Here is a 20,236-nt window from a genome sequence, read left to right on the forward strand (position 1 = left end):
TGCTTCTGATTATCCCCTTCCCCAATCTGCCCTCCCCTCTATCATCCCCCTGCTCTCTTGTCCCCTTCCCCCCTTATTTTCCTATAGGGTAAGATAGATTTCCATACCCTACTGTGTATGTTATTCCCTCCTTAAGCCAAATCCTATGAGAGTAAGATTCACTCATTCCCTCTCACCTTCCCCTATTTCCCCTCCACTGTAAAAGCCTTTTCTTGTCTGTTTCATGTGAGATAATTTATCCCATTCTACTTCTCCCTTTCTCCTTCTCCCAGTATAATCCTTTCTCACCCCTTAATTTTATTTTCCAGATATCACCCCTTCATCTTCAACTCACCCTGTGCCCTTCATCTATCTATCTATCTATACATACATATAATTTTTTTCCCTCCCACTACCCTAATACTGACAAAGGACTCATGAGTTACAAATATCATCTTTCCCTGCAGGAATGTGAACAGTTCAGCCTTAATAAGTCTCTTATGATTTCTCTTTCCTGTTTACCTCTTCCATGTTTCACTTGAGTCTTGTATTTGAAAGTCAAATTTTCTATTCAGCTCTGGTCTTTTCCTCAGGAATGCTTGAAAGTCCCCTATTTCATTGAATGAGCATTTTTTCCCCTGAAGGATTATATTCAGTTTTGCTGGGTAGGTGATTCTTGGTTGTAGTCCCATCTCCTTTGCCCTCCAGAATATCATACTCCATGTCCTCCACTCTCTTAATGTAGAAGCTGCTAAATCTTGTGTTATCCTGATTGTGTTTCCACAATACTTGAATTGTTTCTTTCTGGCTGCCTGCAGTATTTTCTCCTTGACCTGGGAATTCTGGAATTTGGCTACAATATTCCTAGGAGTTTTCCTTTGGGGATCTCTTTCAGGAGGTAATCGGTAGATTCTTTCAATTTCTATCTTGCCCTCTGGTTCTAAAATATCAGGGCAGTTTTCCTTGATAATTTCTTGAAAGATGATGTCTAGGCTCTTTTTTTGATCATGGCTTTCAGATAGTCCAATAATTTTTAGGTTCTCTCTCCTGGATCTATTTTCCAGGTCAGTTGTTTTTCCAATGAGATAGTTCACATTCTCTTCTATTTTTTCATTCCTTTGGATTAGTGTTCCAGTGCCTTGATTTCTCATATAGTTACTAGCTTCCAATTGCTCCATTCTAATTTTTAAGGAAGTGTTTTTTTCAGTAAGCTTTTGGACTTCTTTTCCATTTGGCCAATTTTGCTTTTTAGGGCATTCTTCTCCTCATTGGCTTTTTGGACCTCTTTTGCCATTTGGTTTAGGCTATTTTTTAGGTTTTTTTTTTTTAGGTTTTTTTTGGGGGGGGGGGTCTCCTTTAGCATCACTCTCAGTTTTTCCTCTACTTCTCTTACTTGCTTCTCAAAATCCTTTTTGAGCTCTTCCATGGCCTAGGGCCAATTCATATTTTTCTTGGAGGCTTTGGATGTAGGAGCTTTGGCTTCGTTGTCTTCTTCTGCTTGTGTGTTTTGATCTTCTTTGGCACCAAAGTAAGATAATATAGTCTGACTCTTTTTGCACTGTTTGTTCATGAACTCAGCCAATTACTTGAGTTATAAACTCTTTGTTAAGGTAGGGGTCTGCTTCCAATGTGGAGAATGTACTGTCCCAAGCTTCAGGGGTTTTGTGCAGCTGTTTTCGGAGATACTTCTAGGGACCTGTAAGTTTTCAGTTCTTCCAAGGTGGTACGATCAAGGGCCAGATGTTTACTCCTTTCCTGGCCTGTGCTCTGGTCTTTGAGTGACCACAAGCACTCTTTTCTGTATTGGAACTGTGAGGAGGATTTCTTCTCTATGGCCATTACAAGCTCCACCATACCAGTGCTCCTCCTTGCTCTAGGACCGCCACCCAGAACTGTGACCTAGAGCCAAGCGTGGGCAAAGCAAGAGAATCCTGCACCAGCAGAGATCCCTGCAATCCCCCTCTGATCAGCCACTTGATTCTCCCTCAGTCTGTGGGCTAGAAGCTCAGGAAGCAGCCGCCACCCCAGGGCCGAGCTTGGGGAATGGGGCGGCAACCCCGTTCTTCTCTCTCACTGCAGAAACAGACTTCCTGCTGACCTAAGTTGTCTTTGGCATTCGTGGGTTGAGAGTTCTGGAAACTGCCACAGCTGCCTGTGAGTCCTGCTCCAGGTTCGCCGCCGCCTGCGAGCCCATACCGCACTCCTTTGTTCTCCCAGCCCCGCGCGATATACCTTTCCTATCAGCCATCCAGGTTGTCTTGGGCTGGAAATTTGTTTCACTTTGTCTTTTTGTGGGTTCTGCTGCTTTAGAATTTGTTTAGAGCCATTTTTTTGTAGGTATTTGGAGGGGTTTGGGGGGAGAGCTCAAGCAACTCAGTGCTTTTACTCTGCCATCTTGGCTCCGCCCCTCAGCATTCACTTTTATAAGATTTTGAGTTCCAAATTTTTTTCCCCCACCCCATCCCCAAGTTGGCAAGCAATCAGATATAGGCTCTGCATGTATAGTCGTATCAAACATTTCCACATTAGTCATGTTGTGAAAGGAGAATCAGAACAAAAGGGGAAAATCCATGAGAAAGAAGGGGGGGGAAAAAGAGAAAATTGTATGCTTCGATCTACATTCAGACTCCATAGTTCTTTCTCTGGATGTGGACAGCATCATGAGTCTTTTGGAATTGTCTTAGACTGTTGTATTGCTGAGAAGCTAAGTCTATCAAAATTAATCATTGCACAGTTTAACTTTATTTTCTTAACATTCCTACCCTTCATTGAAAGAAAACAAAAACAGAACCCTATTAACAAATGTGCAAGCAAAACAAATGCCTATTCCCATACTTGAATCCATCACCTCTCTGTCAGGAGGTGGGTAGTATATCTCATCGTTGGTCTTCTGGAACCAGAATTGGGCATTGCATCGATCAGAGTTCTTAAGTCTTTCAGTATCATTTGTCTTTACGATTCTGCCTTACTTTGATAACCATTTAGGGCCTGGGAAGAAGGATTGTGCTTTCAGGATGTTTGGGGGCATCTGTTACGTACCATGCTTTGTTCAGCCATCCTCCAATTGATGAGTACCCCTTAGTGTCCTTGCTACCACAGAAAGAGCCACTCTAAATACTTTCATATATAGGGGCCCTTTTCCTATTGCTTTGGTGTCTTTGGGGTCTGGGCCTAAGATAGTGTTATCACTGGGTCCCAGGGAATGCACGATTTACTGACATTTGGGAGCATAGCTCCACCACCAGTACATTTCTATGCCTGTTTTCCTGCAACCCTTCCAACGGTTGGCATTTCCCATTTTTGTCACCTTTACCCTTTTGATGGTTTTGAGGTGGAGCCTTAGAGTTACTTGAATATTTTCATGAGTTTTCTAATTATTAATAATTTGGGGCACTTTTCATGTATTTGTTGGCACCTTGGATTTCTTCTTTTGTGACCTGCTTAGATCATATCCTTTATCAGTTAGGGAATGGCTCGTCTTACTGCAGATTTGAATCGGTTCTTTATATATTTTGGAAATGAGGCACATATGAGAAAAAGTGATCTCAGGAACTCCTCCATGCAGGTTGGATTTATACCAAAAGTTCAGAGTTGGTTCAATATTAGTAAAACTATAAACCTGACAGACCATATAAATAGTGAGGACATCAAAGAAAATCCTACTGTTTTATCAGTAGATGCAGTAAAGGCTTTGACACAATACAACTCCCATTTCTCTTTTTAAAAATACCATAAAACATAGTAAGTGCATATTTACTTAATATGTTAAATAGTGTATCTAAAACCAACATCCAGAATATTATGTATAGTTGGTGTAATTTCGAGCCCTTTCCCCTGAGATTAGAGTACAGTAAGAGTGTCCACTCTAATGACTGTTGTTTGGGTTAGTGCATGAAGTGCTAGATTCAGCAATAAGACAAGAAAACGAGATTAAGGGAATGAGCTAAGGCAACAAGAAGACGAAACACTTTGAAAATGATATAATTAAAGCCAACTAAAATTAATGGGGGAAATTAGTTCAGCAAAGTTACAGAATAGGAAATACATCCACAGAAATCCCAGCAGGAAGAAATTGCATTCTAGAAAACTATAGAGTTGTGTAATGTACTTTGGAGTCCACTTACCAGGACATCCATACGCAGAAGAACTGTCTAAATACAACTCCGAAAGACTCTTGAAACAGACAGTCCTAAATAATTGGGGAACTAGCAGTCAGTTGCCACTGGCTCCCCCCACCCCCACTTTTCCTGAGATCAATTTATCAGGGTAAGAGATCTACCTGGTGGTCCAGGAAACTTACCTGGTTTGACCTTCATTTTGTCTGTCCACATTCCCGGGGGTTCAGTCATTTACACATTTATTAAATACTATGTACAAAATGAGCTAAAGGTCAAAACATTCTGACTGGAATGGAGTCTTACGTTGCACTTACTATGTTTTATAGTATTTTTGAAAAGAGAAATGGGAATTGTGTTGTGTCAAAGTCTTTGCTGCATCTACTGATAAAATAATAGGATTTTCTTTTGATGTCCTCACTATTTGTATGGTCTGTCAGGTTTATAGTTTTCCTAATATTGAACCAACGCTGAATTAGTTAGCAGTTGTAGTTTCCAAGTATGTCACATGTTATTTTAAGATATTTGTTTCTTTTTCTTGGGAATTTCAGCATATAGGCCAAGGTGGAACCCAGCACCCAAGAATTATGTTAGGAAAAAGCAGCTTAATTTGGGTAGGGTGGTAGGGAGGAGTTGGTTTTTACACGAATCTCCCATTTCCATCATTGTGTTTACAAATGGAAAATTGGAAGAACTATGATCAATGCAGTGACCATCTATCATTCCATAGGAACGATGATGAAGTATATCATTCACTTCTGACATATATTTTTGTATAGAGCCATTGAAGGAATTTGTTTGGCTTTGACTGTGAATATTTATTGCTGTGAATTTGTTTTTTTCTCCGCTGGAATGGGGGAAAGAGAAAATAGATTTGTGTTAAATATTAAAAACATTTAAATACATTTAAATACAGGGTTTGGGGGCTGCTATGGCATACTTTCAAATGAGGTTACTGCATTGTTGTCCCTCCCTCTGCTAGCCATCCCATATAACAAATAGTATGTTTTTTAAAGGCAAACAGGAAAAAAAAACCAACGTAACTGGTCACATCACTAAGTCTGAAGATATCTGCAGCCCCACACTTAGGAGCATACCAAATCTGGCATGGGCTGGGGCGTCTTCTCGTTCTCTTCTTTGGAGCCATTTTGTCGAATGCACCATTCACTTTGGGGTGTTTTCTGTGTATGTGCGCACGCTTCTTTCCATTGAAGTTGTTGTAGTCATTGTATACATTGTTTTCTGGCTTCCGCGTTAGTTCATATAAGTCTCCTCACACTTCTCTACATTCCTCACCCACATTTCTTACAGCACAGTAATATTCCATGACAACACATACCCCAATTTGTTCAGCTCTTCCCCAGGTGATGGGCATTGACTTTGTTCCCAATTCTTCGCTGTCACCAAGGATGCTGCTCGATATATGTTGGTGTCGTTGTGTAGACTTTGGTTTTATCAATGGCCTCCCTGGGGAGCCCAGTCGGAGAATCTCTCTGGGCCAGACAGTCACAGATGTTTGATTTACACACAGTTATGGGAGACTAGTAAGTGACTGTAATACAGGCTGTGCTATTGAAATGTGCTTTTTATCTACTTGGAACCCTTGGAGCTAATGATTACTTGGCTTCTACTCTGTCCATGTCTGCTTCCAGCCATGAGACTCTCCACATTTTCTCCTTGGGCAATCTTTAAAGAGGTTTAAACTTGAGTGCTCCCAGCTTATTAAAACCTTGACTCTTCTCCCTGTCTATTAATTCGACCGTGAACTCCTTGAGGACAGGAAACGTTTTGGCTTGTCTTTGTATCCTCAGCACTGAGCACAGTGCCTCGAACACAGCAGGCACTTCATCAGTGCTGGTTAACCTGACCCGATCCCCTGGCCCTGAGCGTAGCCTGCTCTTTTTTCAGTGGAGCAGCTTCATTCCTCCTGGACATTACCCCATTTGCACTACCTGGTTCTTTGAGAACCCAGGCCGACTTTGAAGACATCTCCAGTGGGTCGTGGGGGCTGCATCTGTACCTTCTTAGTTTGGCTTGTAGAGGAAAGCGTTATAGAAATGGGAGAAAGCGTAGCTGCTGTTGTTGTTCAGTTGTTTCAGTCTTGTCCAACTCTTTGTGACCCCATTGGGGATTTTCTTGGCAGAGATACTGGAGTGGTTTGCCATTTCATTTTCCAGATTCAGGAACTGAGGCCAACAGGCTGAAGTGACTTGCCCAGGGTCACACAGCTAGGGAGTGTCTGAGGCTGGATTTGAACTCAGGTAGCTAGGCCCAGCTCTCTTCTCCACTGCAGTGCCCCCTAGCTGAAATATACCTGAAAGTCTTTCAAACCCTAGTTTGAGTCTGTCAGCAAGATGGTTTAAAGCTTCTACTCTGAATGATGAAACTAGAGCAACCAAATGAAGTGGAGATATTTGGCTGAACATCCACCCACCCCATTTTCCTGTATTGTCTTTTTCATTTCAGCACCAAGTTGTTGATGACCCTTCTAGACTGCTAGGACTGACCTTCCACTATTTGCCATTCTATTGACAGATGACACAGTAGACTGAGCCCTTCTCATTCTTTTTGGGGTCAGTACAGCTAATTGGGAATCATATCTCAGTGACCCACATTTAAGAGCCCCCAACTGCCCCTAACACTTTGGATTTTTAACAGGAAGTGAAGAGTTATTCTCCATCACTCCCAGGATGTCCTGAATATCTGGTACATCACCTTGAGCACATTGGGACTGTTGTGCCAGAGGTTTTGCTATGTGGTCACTCACTGATCAGTTCTTGTGGCCTTGGAATCCTGTGCAAGGCAGATTTTGTGACTTTATGATGGCCTTTGCTTATTATATGTTACTGGGGTTGCAGAATGGTGGGCAGTCTCATGTGAGGCGTGTTCCCACTCATTGGAGGTCAGAGCCTTGGCTGCTCGCTTCCAAGGTGCTAAGACCACGTCCTCTGTCACCACCTTTCACAGACTGTGGGCTTTAATCTGGAAAAGTTGAACCTGGTTCTTTCCAGACCTCAGTGTTTCTAGTTGCTGGGATGTTGTAAAAGAACTGCTGGTTGGTTCCCGTTACTAATGGAAAGAGGGACCAAGTTGTTCCTTCTTTTCCATTTGAATGATGTGTGAGTGGTCTCTCCTAAGTGACCGGATAGAGAGAATGGTTGCCGCAGTTACTTTTCACTCTGGGACTCTTGAGTGGGCTGAGGAGGAGGGATGATAAGTCTTTTTCCTTTGGAGCTACTTGATTGAGTTTGTAGAATGTTGCCATTGGTGGCACTTTGTGTTTTGGAACACTTGTTTTCACGGTCAGGGAGAGGGTTTGGACAGGCCGGGAAGCAGCTTAGATGTGATACTGGGACCCCTCTCTCCAAGTTCATCCATGCCAGTTTTGTCTCATTTATCAGCTCTAAAATGGAACAGTTTTCTAGAAAGTTGCTAACCAGAGTGACATTTGCCTGTGTGGTTATGTCATTGTGTAAATCAGCAAGTGATGGCTCCATTTTCAGAATGTTTGAATAAATTTGCTGCCAGTTGGAGGCTAGTGACTCCCTACCCATAATTGCCCGTTCCTTCTGCATGGTCACCATTGCCTCAGCCAGCACAGAGTTAGCCTATGGATTTGAAGGCTCCTTATGTTTGACCGCATAACGTATAGACCAGAATTGGTATCTGCAGGGCTTGGCAATTTTAATTTTACTAACTTTATGATTTTCTTTTAGGGACACACAGAAAATTTCCAAAATGAAGGTGGATAGGACTAAACTGAAGAAGACGCCTACTGAGGCTGTGAGTATTTGAAGGGAGGGTCTTTTATCTGAGGAAGGTTGTGGCCCTTTCCCTGAGTGACCCCCAGTGCCCTGCCTGAGATGTTGGGCTCACTTTCTATTCCTGAGTTTCCTTGCCTTCATGAGGACGGTCCTCAGATATGAGACCTCACTCAGAATGGCCTCCCACTTAGGTCCCATACACTATGGGAGCTATGTCTCTTCTCTTCCCCCCATCGGTGGGCCTGAAATAGTGAGCTATGCTCTCCTGACCTCCATGGTCAGACAAAGTGTAGCTTAACCTCTGACCCACCGTACTATTCGAATGTCTCTTTTTCAGCTTATTTTGGTAACCCGGGTCCAGTTGTACACACTCCTAGTTCGTTGAACCTGCCATGTGATTTTAAGATGGAGTTAGCTGTTGGCCAAACTTGAATTGCAATGTTTAATTATGAGAATGTCCCGGGGAATTTAGTGGCAGCCCCAGATGCCAGATAAAATGATTGTTACTGGCTGGTCAGAAAGCTATCTAGCCCAAGATCCCTCAATCAGAAATAATGGTACCAGGACAGGCAGCCTTTGAACATGGAAGAAGTCTTGGGTGGTGTAGGAGTGGCTCACCCTTCTCACCCCTCTGCCCTTAGACACTTTTGTGTTTCCAGAGCACTTCTCAAGCGAGGCCTAGGTGGTCCTTGGGAATGGACAGCAAGAAGAAATGGAGCCTAATGCCCAGTTTTGCAGTAGGATCATTCTAGAAGAATAGAGGCTATTGAAGGGAAAGAGCCTCTCTTAGGAAGTTGCTCTGTCATCCGCCACAGAGGCGTGGGGCTAATGAGGCACGAGAGCCACCAGGTTGGCTTTGGGGCTTTGGGTTTGGCAAAAGAAATAGTGCTCTTGCTTGGCTAACATGAACTGTCTGGAAGAAAATCCTGGCACTTTTGGTGCTGGGATGACCTCTAGTACCATTCCTGCCAGTACCCTACTACTTTATGGAGGATGTAACTTAAGCCCCTCAGAAGGCAGGATGAGGTATGAGACCTCAAGTCTTCTGACCTTTCCACAGCTGCTTCTCCTAATGACTTTGATGTGGGAAAGAATCCCATGAAAGAGGGACTGATAAAGTCTACTCTGTGTGCCAGGGATGCCAGGACTCAGCGTGAGGGAATTTGGGAGAAAAAAATGGAAAAATATGAAGAGTGGCAAAAAAGAGGAGAGGCATGGCTTTAGATCCAGAAGGGACTGTCTTAGTTTACATCTGAGGAAACTGACCCATTGTCATTGTCCACAGTCACACAGGGAAGAAAACGGTCAAACTAAGATTCGAAACCTACTCATATGATTATGTCTCCCACGTAACAGTGGGTTTGAAGAAGGAAATTGGAAATGGTCATGGGACAGCAGAGTGGGGCTCTGTGTGCTGTGGCCTGAGTTGCTTTCCTTTTTGCTTCTTGGAGCCATCTCCTGTTATCATGAAGCCCTTTCTAGACTTGGGGTGCTTATAGGAATGGCCTTTAAATTATGGCAAATTCAGCTCTGATAATCACCTTTCCTGTCCAGCCCATTATTCGGAGCAATGCCTGCTTCCATGGTGCCGGAGGCCCAAGAGGGAGAAGGAGACCACTCTGGGTAGGAACTTGTAGGCAGGGACCCCCCAATCTGAGTGCAAAACTCCGCATCTTCCCTCCTTTCCCTTCTCAAAAAAGGGGAGGGGCATTTTGGGCCTCTTAATTTATTATGTGATCCCACTTACATACATTGCCTGGTTATAGATCTGATTGAACCTCAGGTTGATGTTGCTGCAGGTGGGGAGGGGAATGGAATTACTTGAAAAATAGACGACGAGGTCTCCGGTATCTCCATTAATGAGAGTCCTTGTCTTTTCTTCTAGCCTGCAGACTGCCGGGCTCTAATAGACAAACTTAAGGGTTGTAATGATGAGCAACTCCTCTTGGAACTTCAGCAGATCAAAACCTGGAATATTGGAAAGGTGGGTAGGCTGGCATGGACTGTAATCTTCCATACAAGGGAGACTTCCTGGGGGTTATATGATGTGCCTCGGCCCCCCTCAAGACCAACCATGGCCAGTCTCATCCTTGGAAATGAAAAGCAACCGTAGTTTAGGGAGCGCCTTTCTACCCTCCGTACAACATGCCCTTTGATCCATAGTAGTTGGATTTATGAACCACCAAGAAAGAGATGGCGGGTGAAATTGTGCCCATTGTTGACGACGAAAACTTGCTTGGTTCTGAGCTTCCAATGCTCAGTTGTTCTCGTTTTCCAAGTACATTTTGGGTGATAAAAACTAGACTAGACGGTGATGCTAGCGAGAAACATTGATGATACTTGCGCGCAGTCAAAGGCTTTTTGCTCTATTACCCCAAGTTCACTCAGGAATCTTGCTGTTTGCTCCAGGTAGATGAATCCTAGTTAAGAAAGATAGACATTTCTCCTCTGAAATTGAAGCAAGCAGAGGCTTTCACTTTGGTAGGGATAGACACTCAAGTATTCCATGTTTCCCACTGAGATGACATTGGTCAAAAAAAAAGTAACTTGGGGTACCAGGTTCCAGTATTAGGCTAGGCCCACGAAGGCATCCTGGGGCATCCTTGGGCTCTGACAGGAGCAGGAGAGTGATGGGGATGAGCACAGGCGGGCTGGCTGTCCAGGTGCTTTGGGCAAGAGACCTCTGCCAGGGTTCAGGGACCACAGTTTGTACGTGCTTGTCTATGCCCTTTTCCTTCCCTCTTGCTTTTCCAGTGTGAGCTGTACCATTGGGTGGACCTGTTGGATCGCTTCGATGGGATTCTGGCTGATGCTGGACAGACTGTGGAAAACATGGCTTGGATGCTGATGTGTGACGGGCCTGACAAAGAGCATCTGAAATTACTGCTCTTGGCAGTCTTGAACTTTACTGCCCTGCTCATTGAGTACAGCTTTTCTCGGCATCTGTACAGCTCCATAGAGGTACGTGGGAGAAGTGAGCCACCCCTCAGCGACCTGGCCTTGATTCTGTCCCCTCGTGTTTGAATGGACAAATGGAAAAGCATTTCTTGAGCACCTACTATGTGCTAGGCACTGAGCCAAACACTTGAGGTACAATTCCAAAAACAAGACAGGCCCTATTCTCCCAAGGGCTCCCAGTTTCCACATGTGGGTACTTTCAACTACAGACCTAATGAAAAACCCTTCTAGTTCTTAGGGTGCAGGGGCAAAATCAACATTGTCTTTTGTGTCATTTTCCACTATGGATGTTGGTGTTTGCTTTCTTTCCTGGTCTTCAGTGACCTGGGGTTGCAGAAAAGGGTTAACTTCCCTAAATGTTGATTGCTTTTGGAGGAGAAGTTAAATTCTAATGAGGGCTCTTGGACTCACCTTCCCTTTGCTGGCCGTTGGACTACAGGTGGCGGTGGCAGTAGTGGTTAGGGCATATGCCTCCTTCTGTCTCTGCCCTCAGGGCACCTTGTTGCTTCAGTGAGGTTATATAAGTGGTGATCACTAATTTGGGCTTTGGGGGGCAGATTTGTTACGGTCTCTTAGCCCATGGTATGAAAGGGCTGGTGCATCTGGAAATATCCCTGGCTGGAGTTGGTGCTCTTTTTTTGTCCTGGGTATTTAAAAAACCAAACAAAAAAAACCCAAAGTGCCAAAAGGTGCTTTCCCAGCCTTCCTGGACATACTTTTAGGAAACTCTTTACTTTTCTCTGCATGTTAAGAGCATAGTCTTCTTTGTGCCTGCCGGTGGCTCACCCTTCTCACCCGTCTGCCCCTTAGACACTTTTGTGTTTCCAGAGCACTTCTTAAGTGAGGCCTGGGTGGTCCTTGGGAACGGACAGTTTGTTCTGTCGTTCTTCCCCTTTAGAACTGAGTTTGAGCTTGGCAGTGATCTTGCCAAATCTTTGAAGGAAAACAATGAAAACGAAGGAGCAACAGACAGGTCTTAAGAGATTGGGGTAGGAGAAACATGAATGTGAGCAGTAGCGAATGGCAGCCACTTCCAGGCGAGCATTGGCCTCTACTGTAGCCCTGCTCTAGGCCAGATGTGTCCTTGGGGAAGTGCCGATGTTTCCTGATTGCTAAATCTGAAGAAGATACAAGTGTAGAATTACACCTGCAAGTTGTGTTAGAGCGCATTTAGTCCAGTCTCCGTATTTTACACTGAGGCCCCAAGCAGTGGAGTGGTTCATTCCAGGGCCACACAGCAGTGGGCAGTGTCAAGGCCCAGAGCTGATGCTGCCAAATCCGGGAAACTTTAGAAAGATTACGCTTGCCTGTTCCGCATCTGATAGTGCAGTCAATTCTATCAGCAGATCAGAAGGTGCTGGACATGAGACAGGCAAATTCCACGAAGAGAAAACCGGGGGTATTGCACAAGAGTGAGTGAGGTAGTGTTAGCAAAGATAGAGGCCACCACTCTGAGCAGTTGAAAAGGAACCATCCTGGGAACTTTGGGGTTTTTAAATACATTTTTCCTGTTGTCTATCTCCTACATGTTCCCCTTTCTCCCCTCTTCAATCCGAGAAAGCCACTATTTAACAAAACATTTCTTTTTGTAAAGTAATAAATGTAGGCTGAGTGCCTGCATGTACTGGTGCCCTTTGGTTTTTAATCTAGCCTGCCCACTAGAACTGCTGCCCTCGTGACAGAGTTGGACAGACATACGGAGCAACCAAGTCGCACAGGGTCTGGAGTATCTCCTGCCTCTTTTTGAAACTTCAGTATGGGTTCCGCATGGCCTGGGCCTTCAACTAGCCCCACAAAACAGGGCAATCTGGAAGGCCAAGCTGGGGAAAACAGGCAGCAGGAGTATTGGCCTGTTTATGGTTTGTTGTGCTTCATTTAGTCCTTCCAGCACCAACTGTTCTAGAAACTTGTGCTCCCTGTTGGAAGGACTCTGCCACTTCCTGGGGCCTCAAGGGCCAGACTAATGTGTGATCCTGGAGGCGGCTGCCACGATGGCCCCAGGGGAAGTCTGGGCTGGTTGGATGTCTGCGCTCAGCTGTGTCCAGCTTTGGGATCAACTCCTTTTGTTTCTCTGAGCCTTCATCTTTTCCTCTTTGTTAAGATGTTAGAACCTGTTTTACTCAGCTCATCTATGTGAGCAGTTATCATAGATGAGAGGAAAGCCCTGTGCATGTGAAGCCATTTGAATACAAAATTCTTGGCCTGGCTTGGGGTGTGTGTCCGTGGCCCCTTCTAAAGGAAATAAGGACTTGGCTTCTGGTTTGCTAGAATAAATTCTAAGCTCCATAGAGTTGGACTACTTTGGTCATTGGCAAAAACTGATTCCCGTCTTGTTGGAGCTTCTAAGCTTTACCACAGAAAATTAGCTTTTTCTTATAACCAACCCTTTCTGTCCTTGTAGCATCTGACTACATTGCTGGCCTCCTCTGATATGCAAGTGGTCCTTGCAGTGCTGAATCTCCTATATGTCTTCAGCAAGAGATCCAACTATATTACCCGCCTGGGTTCTGACAAGAGGACTCCACTGCTGTCCCGCCTGCAGCACTTGGCAGAGGTCAGTCTTATTAGTAGATAATGGTGGGCAAGATGGTGGGAGAGGAGGGGAGGCCCTAGCACCTGCTGGCTCCAGAAACTTCCCAATGCCTGTCTGCTAATCGAGTGTGTGGGTGCCCTGAGTGCCTGCCCCAGACATTCTGTTTGTGTATTGCTCCAATGAGGACCAGATGTGAGGACAAGGTAGATTTGGAGTGTTTCTGAACCCTAAAACAGGCATGGGAAGTTTTTCACCAGATCACTGGTTCTAGATTACCAGCATTCTTGCCCTTCACACTGCTTGAGATACTGTGAGGAATTGGTAGTTGGATTGGCAGAGATATTTTGGTTGAGTAGTGACAAAGAACGGACAGTCTCTAAATTGCTTGACTCGGTCTGTGCAGCTTGGACCTAGGATTGCAGCCTTTTTTGTTCCAGGGAAGAACTTGGTCTAGGCATCTCTCCGATGGGTCAGCAAGAACTTACTGTCTATTCTCTTCATTTGCTCTTTGTCCTCCCTCTCTTGTGTCAAGAATTTTACCTTAGATGGATTCTTCCCTTTTGTGGATGTGTCCTTAGCAATTTCAAATGACTCTAAATTGGTTTTGGAAACCAATGGAAATGGAGCATAGAGATTTAGAATGTTCTCCAGGCCACTGAGCACCGTGTGCTACATTTGCTGAAGTCCATCAGATACTGGAGAGAAAGATTGGGAGTTCCCAGTGGATTGCTGGAGAAGGTTGTTGCACTGTTGGTAAGATTGGCCAGGATCTCTTGATGGTTTAAAGCTTGATCAGATGTCTTAACCTGTGTTAGGCTCCTATCACCAGGCATGAACCAGGCATGGTGACTTGTTAGTCTTGAACATTGGCCAACAAAAGGAAGCTTCTCCTGAAGTTCTGTGCCCGCCTGGACGGTGGCCTTCAGAAAGATGGGGATGTCTATGAGAAGGGAGCAGCATGGAGCCTGTTCTGCACTATTGCCCAGTTCCCCTGCTGGTTCTGCCCACTCACAGGGCAAACCTTGTCCTCAAGCTGGGGTGGAAAACTTGGTGAATTCATTGAGCTCTTGGGAAGCTCCATTTGCATTCTAGGAACAAGGCCCAGAGGCTATGAGGGGCAGCTAGTCACTACTCCCTTATTGGAGCTTCAGTTCTATGTAGTGTTTGCACAGTGTATGTTTCTATGTTTCTGGGTAGAACTAATACCCTGCAAATGGGAAAGGAGGGGGGTGACCAAGTTATTGTTTCTGAGCTTTCTTGTGTCTTTATAAGATGTGTGGGGTTTTCAGCATTATTGCTGCCTTTTGCCTTTTACACTGACTTAAGCAAATCGCCTCAGTTTCCTCATCTGTAAAACGAGCTGGTGAAGGAAATAGCAAATTGCTCCAGTATCTTTGCCAAGAAGACCGCCAATGGGGAACAAAGAGTTGGGCAAGACTGAAACAGCTGAACAACATTTCCATTATCTGTTACCCCTAATAAAGAAAAAGGAGAAAAGAGTTGGGTTCAGGCAGCTGGCACAGCAGCTTCACTTGACAGATAGTGGGTAGAACTCTGGTTCCTCTGCTTTCCCAAGCTCTCCCAAAAGTCAGGATGTGTGTGTGTCTTTGCCTCTGTTTTGGGATCAAGGTTGACCATTACTTGTTCGAGGTTTCCTCTGTTTCTTTTTCTGCCTGGCTCCACATACTTCACATTACTATAGTTCACACCTGACCTTCCCCTGTTTCTCAGGGTTCCTCGTAATCATCATTTCATGTATCTCTCATTCATGCAGTAATGTTCCATTAAACCCCAATTGATTGACCAATTCGCCGATTTTTAGCACCTACTTTGTGTCTCTGAGCCGTTTGGCATGGATGCATAGGCTTTCTTTCTACCTTGGTTCTCCTTGGGTTGTGTATATATAACAGTGGGATCACTGGGTCAAAGGGAATGAATCATTTAGTGAGCTTCTCCCTTTTCCTGGTTATGTTCCAGAAGGCTTTAGACCAGGTTAGTGAGTTTTAAGTGTACCTGTCTTCTCCCAGAGCCTCCAGCATTGAGTCTTAGAGTGTGAGCTCTTTTATTAATTTTTTTTATATATTCTGTTTTCCAGGTCAGTTGTTTTTGATCATAAACGTTTTATACATTCTTCCAATTCTGCTGTATTTTGACTTTGCTCTAATATTTCTTAGTTGTGTCATTAGGTTTGAGTTATGTTTCTTTTATTTTTTGTGTTCATTTTTTCTGTAGGATTTGTCCAGTTTCTTTTCTTTTTTTTCTTGCGAGGCAATTGGAGTTAAGTGACTTGCCCAGGGTCACACAACTATTAAGTGACATGTGTCTAAGGCAGGATTTGAACTCAGGTCCTCCTGACTCCAGAGCCAGTGCTCTATCCACTGCGCCACCTAGCTACCCCGAGTGTAAGCTCTTTGAGGGCTAAGACTCTCACTTTTTTTTTTTTTAATGTACACAGTGCTTAGCCCAGCACTTGGCCCCTAGTAGCTGCTTAAGAAATGGCTTGGTGATTGATTACCTATCGAATTCCTCAAGATCTTGACCTTCCTTCCTCAATGAATCCCCATCACTTATTCCTCTGCCCTTGCTCTCAGCTCCGCACAGAGATAGTCAGACCCTTGATTTTGCCTACCACCCACAAGTCTGGCACTGCTATGGTAATCAACTCTGAAATTTCTTTATATGATCATAATCATTCCATTGATCATTCCTTCTTTCTCTCCTCTTTAGAACTCCTCATCTTGTTCTCTTCTCTCTCTTCACTGTGATCTTCAAGGCCTCTCTCTCTTCTTTCACTTCTTTCCAAAGTTATCTCCCCCCCACCCCCATTGGTTACACTCTGTTCCCTTTCTTATCTGAACTCATTGGTGAATCACCATCTTTTACATGTGAGTCCCTTGCCCCCTTGTCCTATCTATCCTTGATCCTTGCCAAATCCCAACCTTGGACTTCTACCATCAGCTTCCTTGGCTGCTATTAATGTGCTGCTGAATGAAGCCAGAGGAGATCATAAATTCATCCTGCCTGAGTGCACTGCAGATTACTATTCCATAATCTTAAGTGGGCAATCATTGGGCACCTGCCTAATTTGATTCATTCTCCCGCCCAGCTACAGCTGTTGTTCATGTCTCTTTTACTCTTCAAACGTCCCACAACATTCTTTGTGGGTTGCTGCCCCTCCTCAATCTTTAATCAAACAGATTGAGGTCATTTGCAGAGAGCTTCCTTTTCTTTTCACTCTTCCCTTTCATCTCACATCTCTCAGACATCTTACCTGCTAGCTCTGCCTTCATCCTTGTCTTGAATAAGGCCCACCCCTCTACAGGCACAGCATTCTTGGTCATCCTCACTCTCCCAGAGTTTAGGAACATCTCACTTGTTCTGTTTCCACTAGTTACTGGCCTCTATCTCTCCTCCCTTTCGTGGTGAAACCTGTTGAGAAAGTTGTCTCCACTTAGGGCCTTCATTTCCTCCTCTTTTACTCTTTTCTTAACCTGACCTTATCGTTCAGCTGCAACTTTGCTTTCCAAAGTTACCAGTAACTTCTTCGTTGCTAAATCCATTTGAGGCCTTTTCTCAATCTTCATCTTTCTCGCCCTCTCTGGAGCCTCAGACACTGTCAATCACCTTCTCTCTAGATTTGTCATGAAAATGCTTTCTCTTGGTTCTTCTACCTTTCTTGCAGTGCTTTATACATGAAATTATGAATCTCTGTTATGTATAGCCTCCTTTTAAATATATATGTGATAAATTCAACTTTAAGTTTCAAAGCTGTCCCACTTGTCTATGATTTTATTTTTTGACCTTTTGTTCTCTTCTTTGTCTTTAAAAAAAAAAGAGAAAGAATTGCTTTGGTGTCTCTTTAATTTGCTACCCAACCCCTGTCCTTCTCCCTCTCCCCTCCCCACCCCCCCATTCAAGAAAAAAAGAAAACAGTTAAAACATATGTAGAATCAAACAAACCAAATTCCTCTGTTGCCTGGGCCTGAAAATGTATGTTAATTTGCATCTTGGATCTGTGTGTCTGTGTGTGACTGTGTGTGTGTGTGTGTGTGTGTGTGTGTGTAGCATGGTTCATCATCAGGCCTCTGGAGCCATGGTTTACAATTTCATTAGTCAATGTGAAGTTTTTCAAAGTTGTTTTTCTTTATGATGTTTGTTACTTTATGAATTAATTCTCCACATTTTGCTCACTTCACTCTGTATAATTTGCCAGGTTTCTCTGAAAACATTCATTTTATTATTCTCAAGACTCAGGCATATGCCATTATATTTATATGCAGTGATTGGTTTAGCTTTTCCCCAGTGGGTAGTCCCTTAGTTTTATGTACCTATGTATCCCCGCTTTCATCTTAAAAAATTATTTATTTATTTATTTATTTATTAAGTTATTAAAAATCTTTTTGTTTTCCAATCTCTCCCCCACTGCAGGGAGAGAAACAAAAAGCACAATCCTCGTAAAAAAAAGAGGCATTGTCAGTTCAAACAAATTGTCACATTGACCATGTCCAGTATCCTCCCCCCCCCCCCCCCCCCCAAAAAAAAAAAAATACAGAGATAGCTGTCTGATTCTGTACCCTCATACTATTACCTCTCTGTCAAGAGGTGGGTGGCAGCTGATTTCATCATTAGCCCTCTGGAATTGTGATGAGTCATTGTAGTAATCAGTGCCCTTTGGACTTCCAAGTTGGTTTTCCTTGTAGTGTCGTTCATATTGTATAAATAAATGGTTCAGGTTCTTTTCTCTTCACTCTGCATCAGTTTCTACACATCTTCCCAGGTTTCTCTGAAACCTTCCCTGTTCTTATTTCTCCCAACACAATAGTATTCCATCACCTTCTCATCCAATGATTTCTTCATTCCCTTGGGTTCACTTAGCAGCTCTGTGTGCATGATTCCCAGATCCAGTCTCTCTCCTAAGCCTCCAGTGTGGCTTCATCAGCAACCTGTTGGACAATTCCAACCTGACGTCCTATAGGCATCTTAAACAAAACATTTCCAAAGAAGACTCCTCTTCTTTCCTTCCAAAACCGTCTCCCTTCCCCACTTTCCTATTAGAATCATTAGTTTGTGTTTTCACTTTGCCTTCATCTTCCTTGACCCCAAACTCTCCCTCATTCTCTTCTCAGATCTTGTCATTTCTACTTTCATATCATGCCTTCTGTTTGTGTTCTAAACTTAAATCCCAAGAAAGAGCTTTTGGGTTCATGTAGCAGAAGCCAAAAGCCAGGATTTCATGAAACCTGTGAGTCTCCATTTCCTACCACTTGCGTGTTAAAAATTGTATCACAAATTGTGCATGTTAATCTCAAAATTACTGTGATTATTTGTGTTTCTTTCTCTTCCCTTTGTTCATCGAAAAGAACAAAGCATGTCAGCGGTCCTCTTTGGAGATTGGGATTACAGTTGCTATAATGTAAAAGGCATCACCTGTATGCGCTGGCTCTTTGCTTTTCTCTCTTTTCCTCTGCTCTTTAGTAAGTTTGTTTTGTTTGCAGGTGTTCTTTCCCCAGGACTATTTTCTTTCTTAATCCCCCCATCCCCAGTTTTTTCTCTTTGGATAGATTTTGAAACCAAACTGTGTTCATGTATATCTGTGTTTGTGTCCATCCAATTCCCATTCCCTCAATGCTGTTTATGGGCATGAATGTGGCCACCCTTCTTTTGGGCTGTTTCAGTTAAGAGCGAGGTTCATCTGGTGCTCACTCCAGTCTTTCCATGTGCCCCAGTTTTGAGAAGCAGCATGTTCCACCCCCTGCTTCCTCACTTCTCCCAAACAGGTGTCCTCTTGCCCTCCTTCTCTTTCCCCTCTTCAGGCCCTGCCCAGGGCCTCCCTTTTCCTTATCAGGACATTAAGGTTCTAAAAGGACCCTTGTTTCTTCATCCCTTAGTAGAATATTAGCTGGACCTCAGCACGTGATTCCTTCTGATTGCTCAGAGACTTTCCAAGTTTCTCTTCTATTTCAAAGTTCCTATCAGCTCTGGTCTGATTTTTTTCCCCCTGTAAGGTGATAGATAATCACCATTTCAAGGGAAGTCATCCTGGGATTTCAGGCTTTGATTTTTGCCCAAGTTCCCTGGTGCTGTGTGCTGCTTTTCGAGATGCCTGTAGGATTTTTTCTGTGATGTAGAAGCTCTGGATCATGACTGGGCTGTTCCTGGGGCCTTTTCCTTTTGGGGCAACCTTCAGGAGGTAATCTATGAATTCTTTAGCTTTACTTAGTCCTGCGGCTCCAATAGACCTGGGCAGCTTGGATTTATGATTTCTTGAACTACAGGGACGCCCCTTCCCCTTTTTAAATCCCTTTTTGGGTAGTCCAATAATTTCTTTGCTTCTCTCTGCTTGTCTTGTTTTTCAGAGCTGAGACCTTTCATGTTCTCTCTCTTCTCAATTTTTTCGTTTTGTTCTATCACTGTGTGTTCTATTACTCATGGCATCATTGATTTCTCCTGAGTCTATTCTCGTTCTCAGAAAGTTCATTATTTGGGTTCGATCTACTACTTTCTCTTCGCCGCCTTTTTCCTCTAGAGCTGCTGCTGCTTTTTTTTTTTTTCCCCTTTTTCCCCATTCTTCTTGAAAGCTAAGTGCTGACAGTTGTCAGCAGATCACTTGGATTGGTTTGAGGTATAGCTCCAAAGTCATTTTTATGCTTTCATTTCTCTGGGTGATTTGTAGCCCTTGTTCACGTCTAATTGGAAAGCTTTTAGTTTTTTATTTTTCAGAGGGTGGCTTCTAGCTGTGTGACCTTGAACAAATCCTTGCTGCTGTCTGAGCCCCCACTGCCCCATGTGTAACATGGCCGTAGTAATTCTTGTGTTACCTTCACGAGCTAGCGTAGCTTGTCTTTCCCGATTAGATTGAAAGTTCTCTGAGGGCAGGGACTATCTTT

General features: G+C 43.8%; 1 protein-coding gene across 1 annotated transcript in view; it reads left to right on the top strand.

The window, feature by feature from the left end:
• HUWE1 (HECT, UBA and WWE domain containing 1, E3 ubiquitin protein ligase) overlaps window positions 1-20,236 on the top strand; it is a gene marked incomplete at its 3' end in the record, with an annotated part of 111,679 nt that overhangs the window by 20,983 nt on the left and 70,460 nt on the right. The window contains exons 3-6 of the mRNA XM_027877255.1: window positions 7,811-7,877; window positions 9,744-9,842; window positions 10,613-10,819; window positions 13,218-13,370. Coding sequence (XP_027733056.1) covers window positions 7,833-7,877; window positions 9,744-9,842; window positions 10,613-10,819; window positions 13,218-13,370 — 504 coding nt within the window. The remainder of the gene's footprint in view (window positions 1-7,810; window positions 7,878-9,743; window positions 9,843-10,612; window positions 10,820-13,217; window positions 13,371-20,236) is intronic.

Source organism: Vombatus ursinus, unplaced genomic scaffold, assembly GCF_900497805.2.
Source record: "Vombatus ursinus unplaced genomic scaffold, bare-nosed wombat genome assembly UNPS02004241.1, whole genome shotgun sequence".
NCBI lineage: Eukaryota > Metazoa > Chordata > Mammalia > Diprotodontia > Vombatidae > Vombatus > Vombatus ursinus.